The sequence below is a fragment of the Centroberyx affinis genome, unplaced genomic scaffold, assembly GCF_046629955.1.
Source record: "Centroberyx affinis isolate AG114_WGS23_722 - 3 ecotype Tasmania unplaced genomic scaffold, CSIRO-AGI_Caff_v1 ptg000379l_1, whole genome shotgun sequence".
Classification (NCBI taxonomy): domain Eukaryota; kingdom Metazoa; phylum Chordata; class Actinopteri; order Beryciformes; family Berycidae; genus Centroberyx; species Centroberyx affinis.
The window spans coordinates 67498-80032 of NW_027279048.1; the positions used below are offsets into that span (position 1 = coordinate 67498).

At 39.7% G+C, this 12535-nt stretch overlaps 1 protein-coding gene across 1 annotated transcript; it reads left to right on the top strand.

The window, feature by feature from the left end:
- Positions 1 to 780: 780 nt before the first annotated feature.
- Positions 781 to 4960, top strand: LOC139641493 (alpha-N-acetylgalactosaminide alpha-2,6-sialyltransferase 1-like). Its single transcript, XM_071515909.1, has 8 exons — positions 781 to 930; positions 1292 to 1454; positions 2298 to 2460; positions 3771 to 3906; positions 3989 to 4092; positions 4178 to 4261; positions 4365 to 4464; positions 4766 to 4960. Exons 1-8 carry the CDS (start codon positions 781 to 783, stop codon positions 4958 to 4960), a joined length of 1095 nt encoding a protein of 364 aa, XP_071372010.1.
- Positions 4961 to 12535: the final 7575 nt, after the last annotated feature.

Here is a 12535-nt window from a genome sequence, read left to right on the forward strand (position 1 = left end):
ATACTTCTACTCCACTACATTTCAGAGGGAGATATTGTACTTTCTACTCCACTACCTTTATTTGATAACTTAAGTTACTAGTTACTTTGCAGATTCAGATTATTAATACAAAATATAATCAACTAATAAATTGTGATGTATTATTATAGATTACTGTAAGATACCCAGCAGTATATACCCAGCTGCAACATTAAAGTGATGCTTACACATTAATGCATCAATAATTATAATTCAATAATGTAATATATACTGTATTATTCTGCAATGGGCCATTCTGCATAATGAGTACTTTTACTTTTGTTGCTTTAAGTACATTTTGATGCTAAAACTTTTTTACTTTTACTTAAATAACATTTTGAATGCAGGACTTCTACTTGTAGCAGAGTATTTTTATACTGTGGTATTTCTACTTTTACTTAATTAAAAGATCTGAGTACTTCTTCCATCACTGGAGATAAAAGAGACTGCTATACAGTTGAACATTGGACACAGTGACAATTTTCTAGTGAATCAATAGCTAATGCTGGCATCAATATTTTCTTATCTTATTATTTGGTATCTTTTCTTTCTCTGTCAATTTTCCAATTCAGATGGACTGTTATCTCAGGGAAAACCGAACACAGAGGCGTCACAGACGGGTCAGTTGTTCTGTATACGTCTGTAATCTCAGATAAAAAAGACAACTTCACCTCAGCTGCTGTGCTGAACGCGACAAACCAAACCAAAAGCATCTCTGATGCGATGAAAATGCCCCTACTGACACAGCTGACAACTGATAAAATGGCCAAGAGGGATGGCAGCACTACACCTGGAGCTGCAGGTTCCCTCAGGGAGACTCCCATGCCTATCCTCTTCAAAAAGGACTTTACGAAACTGCCTCAGTGGGATTTTGAGGATGTGTATACCCAGGATGCCCAATCCAGACAGACAGTAGGCAGACTATAGCAAGACCCTTGCAGCATTAAAACATGGGAATGGGTAAACATGGCTGATATCTTCTGGCAAAGTGCTTGTGTGGTGTGACCTGCTTGTATTTGTTTTTCAGCTTGCCTCTGTAACCCTAACCCTAACCCTAACCCTCCTAATACAATCAATGCCTCTTCCTTCAATCAGTCAGTGAATCAAACTGCATTTATGTGATGATTGACCCATCCTCTCTTTCTCCACTGTATGGCGCTCTCACCCAATCAGTAGGTTTAACCAAATGAGTATGACTAATACATTTTTTAAATTTCTATTTTGTCCTGTTAGGATGGATAGATTCATGTAGTATTTTCTTTGGCACTCTCAGATCTGTCCCCAGCCTCTGCAGAAGACCGAAGATCCGAGCTTTAAGCAGGCTTTCATCCCCAATGTGCGTTTGTTCATGCACAAAGACCATCTCGACATGAGCGAGTGGAACAGACTTGCCCATTTCAACAACCCCTTTGGTTTCATGGAGTACAAACACGACGGTAGGGGGGTGTGTGTGTTTATTGTGCGTGTCTGCAAATTGCAATATTGCGTAGTTAAACTCATTAAAGGTATAGTTCACACAAAAATGAAAATTCTGTCATCATCTCCTCCCCCTCATGCCAAATGAAACACAGGTGAAATTTGTTAGTCCATATAACACACAGGGAGGTTGCCAGCACAACTTGGTAGCAGCCTTCTCCGAAACAACTGAAGTCAATGGGGACCTGTTCTTTAGAGTTCCAAAACAAAAACAGACAAACAATCACACTGTGAATAGAAAGACCTATACACCATTATTTGTTGCAAATCAATCAGCTGTAGTTAAGATTTGCACTAAATGATGGTGTAAATATACTGTAGGTCTTTTTGGAACTCTGAAGAACTGGTCCCCACTGACTTCAGTTGTTTTGGAGAAGGCTGCTATGGAGTTGTGCTGCAGCCTCCCTGTGTGTTATATGGACAAACTTCACCTGTGTTTCAACTGGCATGAGGGGGAGGAGATGATGACAGAATCTTCATTTTTGGGTGAACTATTCCTTTAAAAGAGGTGTGTGCGCTGTGTATTTTAATTTAAAGAGTAACTAAACCCCACCTAAATCTGTGGTGAAGCCTGACACCTAATGATGAAAAGTAGGGTACGGCCATCTGCGATTGGCTGGTCTTTGTGCCAGATGATGTCAGCACCTGTTGTACTCTGTAGAAGGTGACATCACCTGGCACCAAAGATCAGCCAATAGCAGATGGCCAGTTCAGTACCATTAGGTGTCAGGCTTCACCACAGATTTGGGTTTGGGGTTTAGTTAGACTATGTAGTCATTTGTATGTTTTGCTTGGGTTTACAGAGGTGAAGGCAGCTGTGGATTTGATCCCAGAGCCGAAGGAGCCACTAGTCCTCCCCAGAGGCGATGGTGATGGCTGTGTGCGCTGCGCTGTGGTGGGCACCGGTGGGATCCTTAACGGCTCTGGCATGGGGAAGGAGATAGACGCACACGATTATGTGTTTCGGTACGAGGGGCACGGGAAAATACGAGGGAGGGAACACTGCCAAACCATTAGATTGTGGTGTTATGCCTCCGCGCCGGTGACAGCCGTGGCCGGAGGCATTATGTTTTTGGGTTGTCCATCCGTACGTACGTACGTCCATCCCATTCTTGTGAACACGATATCGCAGGAACGCCTTGAGGGAATTTCTTCAAATTTAGCGTCCACTTGGACTCAAAGATGAACTGATTAGATTTTGGTGGTCAAAGGTCAAAGGTCAAGGTCACTGTGACCTCACGTCTGTCCCATTCTCATGAACGTGATATCTCAGGAACACCTGGAGGGAATTTCATTACATCTGGCACAAACGTCCACTTGGACTCAAGGATGAACTGATTAGAATTTGGTGGTCAAAGGTCAAAGGTCAAGGTCACTGTGACCTCACAAAAGACGTTTTTGTCCATAACACAAGAATTCATACGCTAATTATGACAAAATTTCACACAAATGTCTAATAGGATAAAATTATGAAGCGATGACATTTTATATCCAAAAGTTCAAGGGTCAACTTCACTGTGACATCATAATGTTTTGCTCACCACTGTAGCTGAGAAAACAATCTTGGGTCATTCTACAAAAGCGGTGGAAGTGCTGTCACTTACTTTTGCAGACACCAAAATCCTTTAAGTTGACCTAATAATCACATTAATTATATATGTTCAATAAATAAAGACTGTCCTTGCAATGGTAAAACAAAGTTTATTGACAGAGGCACACAACCGCGAGGCGGTTATTTCTAGTTGTTTCTCTCTGCTGGGACCACTCCCTCTAATTCTGAATTCTGAATATTTGTCAAGGTAATAAAAAATGATTGAAACATGAGAGTATATAGTAGAACATGAACAGTATTTGAAGCTAGACAAGGTTTGCTTTTCAGTCAATTTATCATGACAAATTTTCCCCAATTTTTTAAATGTACCAATAAGACCAGCACTATGTATTTATTTTCTTTTGATTTCACCTGGCCTGGCAAGAGGTTAGCTTCTTGGAGGAAAGGGGAGAGTCACACCACAATGTAAATATGTGATGGCACTTACATTATGTTCATATATGTCTAGGTCCCGTATTGACCAAGCCAAACATATATTCTAACATGGGAGGTGCTCTTCACCACAAACAAAGAGGATATAATTGGACCTATTCAAATTACCCATAACATATGGGTGTATTTGGCATGTAATGCGGCTCTGAGTGTTTTGGGCCAAGGGAAATCCCTGTGCATGTTGTGTTGACATCTCCAAGTCATTTTGACGCTCTGACTCTCTTTCCGGCAGGATGAATGGTGCGGTCACGGAGGGTTACGAGGAAGACGTAGGGAACAAAACGTCCGTATACGTTCACACGGCCTACTCCCTCACGACGTCGCTGTACGTTTTCAAGCGCTACGGATTCAAGATCCCGCACGATGAGGTACTGAGGTTTTTCACGCTCAGCCACACACACACACACACACGCACTGCCAAACACGTCTATCCTCCTCTTCCTTTCGCAGGGTATAAAGCATGTGATGATTCCTGAGGGTATGAGGGATTTCCAGTGGCTGCAGGGTCTTCTCAGTAGACAAAGAGTCCACAGTGGACCGTACCACTCCTTACGGTGAACATCTACCCTATACACATTCACCCACTTCTTTCACCACACTGGCCGGGTGATTACTGAGTATTGTGTCTTTTCCTTCCAGGCCGTGGACGTATTACGCCGGACAGTTTAACGAGAGCCACTTCTATGTTCTGCACCCAGACTTTCTCAGATATGTGCGGAACAGGTCAGCCTCCTTTCACGTTTAATCCTATGCAAACTTGCTTCATAGATTCGTGTCTATTAGGCTGTTCAATATGTGTGTGTGTGTGTGTATTCACTGCCCACAGGTTCTTGAAGTCTTCAGCCCTCAATGGTACGAACTGGCCTACATTCAGACCGACCAACGGGGCATTCACTGTCTTTCTGGCTCTGCATACCTGTGATGTGGTAAGTTAACATTAATTTGGTTACCATGGTGAACGATACAAAAACCTATGAGCAATATCAAAAAATCTGTGCATGTATGTAACGTATTCATATACTGAATGTCAAAGACTCTAGATTGTCATATTTTATCAAGTCTATTTGGTTTGATTTAATCGCGGTCTTCTCTCTCTCTCTTTCCCTCTCTCTCTCAGGTCATACTTTAGCAAGTCTATTTGGTTCGATTTAATCTCGGTCTCCTCTCTCTCTCTCTCTCTCTCTCTCTCTCTCTCTCTCTCTCTCACACTCACTCACTCTCTCTCAGGTGGATGCATATGGATTCATGACAGAGGACTACAGTAAATACCCCAACTACTATGTGGATAAGCATGCTAAAACCAAAGTCGTCTTCTACGTCAACCATGACCTCATAATGGAAATGAAGACATGGAAAAAACTGCACAACGCTAAAATCATGAAGCTTTATCAAAGGAAAGACCCGGGGAGAGAAGCAACATGACACACTGGGGATGTAGTGGCATCAGACCTGGGTCACACTGTAACTACTTCTTAGTATTTGTTTTATCCTGCTTGGAATACCAGGTAGGTGGGGTTTTCCACATAGGACAAAACAACAAGTGCAAGGAAGTTTAGACATTCACACTTATTTGAAGGTGTATATATTATATACTATTTTATATACTCTTTTTTTTTTTTTTTTCGGAAAAAGAGTTTTGGTGGTGTCTTTGCTTTGCAGTAGTATTTTCAAATGCAGGACTGAAACTGTGAAAAGGGAAGAATTGCGACAACAACCCGGAAGTGAATATTGTAGCTATACTCCCATCATACCTTGCGCCAAAATATGATAAATAATAGTATGTTTTCATATATTTCCCAGCACAACATATTCCTTCTGAAGTCCACCACCAGCTCCTATTCGTTAAACTGTTCGCTTAGCAGTAGTCAAACTTTCTTCGTTCTTATATTTTATAATTGTGTGAGTACTGTGGGAAATAAGACGCTACTTAATGGTGTTTTTCTTGATATTAAAGCTTTGGTAATTCATGGACTATAAATGATCCCACCTGCAGAGAATGTTGATTTCTTGTTTCTCATCTCATGGTTGTCTTTTTAGTAGTATTCATCAAATAATTGATTTGCTAAATTATCTGTGATAGGCTATATTTGTATTGTTTTGGCTGTGACTAACATTGCCTTCACATTGCCTTCACATGGGCCTTATACGATTTTATAAATACAGTAGACTTTGATTAGTCTTCAGAGCATGGGGGGGGGGGGGGGGGTATTTTATTATAAACATTTTTTATATACATATATTTGTCTTGTTTGTAACTACTGTTTTTGTCATATACATTATGTGTCATTTTTTTTTGTATGTATGTTTAAAAAAACATGTTGAAACTATTTCAGAAACTACTGTTTACAATGTGGAAAAACACCAATAAAAAGAGTTTTGAAAAAAAAAAAAACAGTGCAGGGTAACATACCCCAAGTAGATGGCTTAACACTCTCTCATTGTCTGGCAGCTTCTAATGCTATGGTATATTATACTGCAATTCTCGCTTTAATGCCTGTTGACCGACACGTTGCCTTGTTCACAACCTTTAGGGCCAAGATACACAAGCAACATTTTGAAGCTGTGGAGATGGGAAGTATTGCTTGCAACAGGTATGGGATTGGATGAAATCAATGTATGCACACTGGCTATGACCAATAACAATATGAGAAAATACTTACATACTTGACATTGCCTCAGAACGCTGCTGGCCCTTATTCCTCCCTCTAACATATTACATTAAGTAGACTTTCTCTTTAATTAAAAAGCAACTTTTACTTTTACTTTGAGTACACTGGTGATTTTCCTTGTGCTTAAACCTGCAATAAGCGATTTCAGACCCTATAACCAATCCTGAAACTAACGTGTGCTTTGTGGAGATTTTTCTGAGTTGTAATGATATAAAAAAAATAGCCACACACGTGGGCCAGCTGTGTGTTTTCACCTCTTTTCTAAAGCTTGTTGTCAAAAGTTGGACCAAATTGAAGCTCCTCCTGACCAATGCAGTAGCTTTTCATTTTTTTAAACTAGCTTGTCTCCTCCCTTGCTGTTTGAAAGTGGCGCTCTCCCCCTCCCATCCCTGAAAAAAATTGTCGTAATCGCAGAATTGATGAAGCAAGCAAGTAAACTCGTTCAGCAAGTAAACTTGCTACCTACCTTTTCACTTGTCATTGTGGGACATGTAACCTTCAGTGGGAGGAAAATCTGGCAAAGCAAGACTGGCAACCGGTTGTCCATAGTTATATTTATCTTAGCTATTAGCCTTCATGTAAGGTCCTTCGCTAAGTTTGTCTTTTGGGGCTTCCATAGTATATTTACAAATGTGTTGCAGTTTCTGTCACCCTCTAGTGGTCGGAAAATAGCTTAGTGTAGCTTTTAGTAAAATCTTAGCAGGGTAACAGAACATCTTGGGGAGAATATTTTCGTACTTTGTCCACTTCTGCGCTCTTGAAGCTGCAGTCAAATGAAGTATTCTTTGTCAAGAGCCCTTTTATAATGTATTAACTGTTTACACTGTGTAGTAAAAAATAAACTAGGACTGCAAGCAGTCATGGACAAAGAAACAAAGAAAGTAACCAACAGCAAGTCATGACCTTGTTTAGCTATCTAAGAAGGGGTCTGAAGAGAGGAGGCGTCACACTATGACTGAGGCAACCAGCAGGGTGCATGAGAAGATCTGTCCATCCATACAAAGGCAGATTTCAAAGTAATGTCAAACATTCAGTCTTCAAGATAAAATTCTGAGACTTTGTGTACTTTATCTTGACAACATAGAGATGTCTGTCATTTATTTTTTACAAGGGTTGAATGCTCCATGCTCTATGTTCCATTGACTGCAATAGCTTACAGGAGGACAGAATTAAAATAATTCTAAAAAAAAATACAAAAAAAGATACAATTCTGAAATTTTGCACACTTCATCTACCATGACTACACAATTTTGTGATTTATTTTCATGAACATTGGGGATTTATTTGCAGTAGCTGTTTACTATTTACAGTTTTGATGCACTATGGGCTCAATTCTTGATATTTCAAAAGCCTGTGTGGATCATTTGTTGAGGACAATCTGTCGAGGACAGAAATTGGCAAAACAAGAGGGCCGGCCCGTAATTAATGCTTTTCGGAGAGTATAATTTATTTTTCTTTATATTGATGCTTGTTTGTCTCATGCTGATCACAGACTGGAGGTCAAAGTTTATCAACCTGTTTTTAATACTACATCACTGTCGATGATAATAATGGATGGTAATCAAAGAGTAAACTATAAATTGATTAGTATGCATGTAGATGTAACTTTGCAACAGCATCCACTATATATTCAAAAGACTAACAATACAAGTTTGACGAAACTGCACAGAACTCATAAGGTGGTAAATGCTAGGCTTCAGTTCATAAAATACATCAGAAGGCAATATCATATACTGTTCATATATATTAAATGGGCTCTCTCCTTTACAGTAACATTTTAAATAATAATTGACTGACTAACTAAAGCCAGTGATCTTCAAAGGACAATTTAGCACCAGGTACAAGCTTAATTTAATAGTAAAATGGTTCTTTTTTTTCTAAAATGAACCAGATGAATTATTCACCTTGTCATTCACATTCACCAAAGAGTTCAGTTTTTGTTGTAGAGCAGGTTGCAGGTTTCCTGGCAGCCACATGCTCCGTAATGTATGTAATTTTGACTCTTTGAACTGTAACAGTATAGTTATGTTTGGAATAAGATATGTACACTAGACTCGTGCATTCTACCTTGGATGCAGATAACGGATCAGCCTATATATGTACTTTTCTTACTGTTTGCATTGTTATGTGTATGAGCCCATATTGACTTTCCAGTTCTTTCCTATAGACCTTTCACATTATGTAAGCGATCATACAAACATTTGATCTTTTCCTATCCACTTGCATTTTTAGGGTTATTTCCAAAAATAGGTTTCATAAATAATTTATTGCTTAGAGCGGGTGGGTGCTGCTCCGCCTGGGTAAATGGCACTGAAATGCCAAATTTCTGTGATATTTCTAGAGTCCTTGAGAGGCCAAAGACGACGGCTTTTGATGAAGTTCTAGTCACGTAAGAGCAAATTCGATGAATGCTAACTTATCTGCCATCATCATACAGGAAGAAGATGTATATTAATGAATACTGTTGATGCCAAAGGTCTAAAAGGTTTGGAATTTTGCCATTTTGCATTCTTTTACCTGCGGCAGACTAGTTACAAGTTGGGGAGTAGAAACCAGCTGCCCACATTATGTAATATGAGAGTTGTTGACAGGTAATCACTTTTCCTTCATAGCAGTTTCTCAGCAATTGTTTAGACTACAATGTACATGCCATGTCTCAGACAGTAGTATAAGGGCAAAATGGATTCAGTGGATTGATTATATGCTTATTCATTTTTAATTGACCCATGCAGTGGCTGAAGAACAGTTTACTGCAAAGACTGAAAAAAAAACAACTGCAATGATCTCATTCCATATGGTTTTGTCTTATGAAAATCACATTCTCAACAACGCAGCAGGTCATATTTCCACTTCAGCTTGTTTTGAAATGGTGCTATAGCAAGTTCCCATACTGGTGGCATAAATCATTCCTGTTATCACCGTCCCAACTAAGCACAGCTCGATTTATGACTTGTCATAGCAGGTAAATTCAGCTCAGTTGGCAGTGTGAATGAAAGTCATCTGTGAGGTAAAGTGAGAAGACTTCACATTAAGGTTAGTCACATAGTCTGGAAATGGTCTGGTTGTTGCCCACAAGATGGAGCCAATGTCTAGCAGTGGATTGTGGGATGAGCAATTTGGTCAATGGATGTTGGTATGCATTCAGCCAGTTTTATCAAGAAATCACACCAAAATCAATCAGCAGTTTAGCTTTGTCTAGGCGTGGCTTTGTTTACTATTCAAAAATTGTTTCCTATTTGTTTACTACTTAAAAATAAGTCATGTTTGGACGTTTTTTCTTTTAGTGGTAATCCTAGAGTTCCTAGTTATTTTGATTTTGTCTCCATCTTTGTTGCTCAGCGCTCATTGCTGTGATGTTTCTGCACTGCTCTTCCCAGAGATCACCTGTCAATCAAACAGTGTGGGGCGGAGCTTGGAATTTCTGTTGATGCAGTTTGAGTTTCTCTTTTCTTTGCCTGTTCAGCCATGGTGGCTATCGCTGCTCATGCTAACCACCCAGTTCTTCTTCTTCTGTTTATTCCAAACAAACCGGAAACGTAAAACGCATCACTTCCTGTGCACCTGAGGATTTTTCCCAGGAAAGAGCTACCAGACAAAAGCTTTCATGACCTGGATATAGGTTGGATCACTATTTTGTTATATTAATTGGCAACAGAGCATAGAAAAATGGACGTTTATTTATATGAGAATGTCGTGTATTATTACTTTAAGTGTAGTAAAAAGCTCTGGGAGATAGGCTGCTTCAGCTTCCCACACAATTTTGTAAAACATGGAAACAGCATTGAATTGGTACATAATATAATAACATGGCATCTCCTCTATTCTTGCTTGTGATGCAGATACACTGGCATGTCTGGTGGCATATATGTGACTGTGTGAGTGTCGTGAATGTGTGTGTGAATACAGGAATACAGTCTCACACACAAGCCACATGCACACACACAGATGCACGTACACACACACACACAGTCATGCAGACACAAACACACGCTTATGCAAAAGCGCATGTCCACATACTCCCCCGCACACAGCAAAGCACTGCATGCACTCTGAGCCCTTCTGTGGATGTGTGTGTGTGTGTGTGTGTGTGTGCACTCTACTTCCAAGTGAACTGCTATAGCTCTCTACCATCACGTCTGCTCCAACCCATCTGCCAAAATCCTTCCGAGCGAAATCTGACTTGACATTTTCCAACACTGAATCAGCAGAGAAATTAGGCGAGCACATAGATGGATGCTGCTGGAGAGCGAGTGAGAGAATGAGAGAGAGACAGAGCGAGAGAGAGAGAGAGAGAGAGAGAGAGAGAGAGCAGCTTGTTTCACAAAAGGCCATGGCTGGAGGAAGACATCTATTCGCCCTCGTGCCAGCGGGGCACACAATGGCATTAACCTAATGAGTCTTTACATAGTAATTAAAGGTTCCCCACTGAATGATGCTCTCCCTCGCTCTCTGTACTGAAGGAGAATTAATTATTAGTATCAATCAATGATGTTATCTGTGGGTGTTACTTGGTTAAGGAGGGAGACGGGCAGACAGTGGCATTTAGCTGTGATTAATGAAGTGACCTTCCCTACAGCCTTGGCTGGGCTCTAGAAAAATCTATTCCATTTCAAAGTGACCTCCGGGTGGGGGTGGGGGGGTGGGGGGGTGGCTGGTAGGAACACCCATACACTCGGCATCCAAAATGCACACACAGGCACACACACACACACACACATAAGACCTTCACAGTGGGAAGTGGATGGTGGTGCTGGATGCTTAACTTCAAAAGTTTACATCCATCCTTTCTGTTTCTGGGCAGAATTGAAATGGTGTCACGGTGATTTGGGTGTTTTTTTTTTTTTGTAATAAGTAGTTATCAAATGAAATGCCTCTCATATTCAGTCTATACTGACCATTAATTGAATATAATCTTGTCATTTAAGCTAAATTTAGCATCCCTGTTAACATATTATCCCTCAAAGCCTTTCCACTAGCATGCAAATGTGGTGGCAAGTAGCGGTGATAATAATGATATTAATGGGTGCCCAAAGACTTCTCCTGTGATATTTCCATATTTTTGTCCCATGGGGCCTCAGATGGTAGAGCGTGGCATTAACATTTTAATATGGGGGCCATTCCCATTAGGACAGGACAGGCCAAGCATGTAGGCCATATGCATTGTTCACACTCGAATACAAAACAGCAGAACGGTCATCCACACTGAAGCATCCACCAAATAGTAGTTCACTGATTGTATATTGTCACTAAAGACATAAACACTGCTAATGAGGCTATAAAGAGTATTTCAGAATGTGTGTAAATGCATGTTTTATATTGTACATTTGGTCTTGAATTTCAGTCTTGCCAACACTCTCCATCCCAACTAAGAAATGTTATATGTTATAGTTACATACACTTCTATATACTACATAGATATATATGTCTATTTTGGTATTTGTTCATGTCATAAATATGTATTGTTTAATTTTGTAAATCATACATTTATTATTATAAAAGGCTGCAACTGTTGGCATGTTTTAGAGCAAAACATTGTAATTGAGGAAAATCTAGGAGACAGTAAGGTAAATATTAGACTTTTGGACCCACAGTGCAATCGTTTGGCTACAAAACACTTGGATTATGCTGCATGAGCTGAATGGAGAAATTTGATGGACACTTAATTTAATAATTTGGGAGAAGGCTGAGATGGAAGATAATGACTGACTTTTCATTTTGGGGTGAATTATTCCTTTAAGCCTGTTCTGTATTAATCTCAGAGTGGAGTAAGTCTGTATTAGAGAGTGTTCTAACTTTTGATCTGTGTGTTTGGGAACATGCGCGCCCAAGATCGTAACAAGCTCCAGCGCATAAGAAAGACAGCGGATAGGATGATAGGAATTGAACTGGTGCCAGTAGCTCAGCTCTACACTGACCTTATTTTAAATAAGGTCCACTCTATTCTGAATGACTGTACTCATCCCCTACACCAGAAATTTAGAATGACAAACAAGCAGGTTCAAGCTGCCAATAATGTATTCAACAGTCAGTACTGAATATTGTTTTACAATCTCAAAATATTTGTACTGTGCAAATGTTTTTATTGCTACCAACCTATTCATTTATTTTAGACTATAACTACTTAAATCCTAACTATTTTAGACCTGTAAAATGTATTAGAACTGCTGTTGTTTGCTTCTTGTTTGGTCGGTTTGCTTGTTTGTTTCTTGTATGTTTGTGCAGTATGGACCAGATGGATTTCCTAAATGGATAAATAAAGTTGAGCTTGAACTTGAACATTCATATGAAAAAAAAGAAAATTAAACTGACACTACTGCTGCTCAATCAC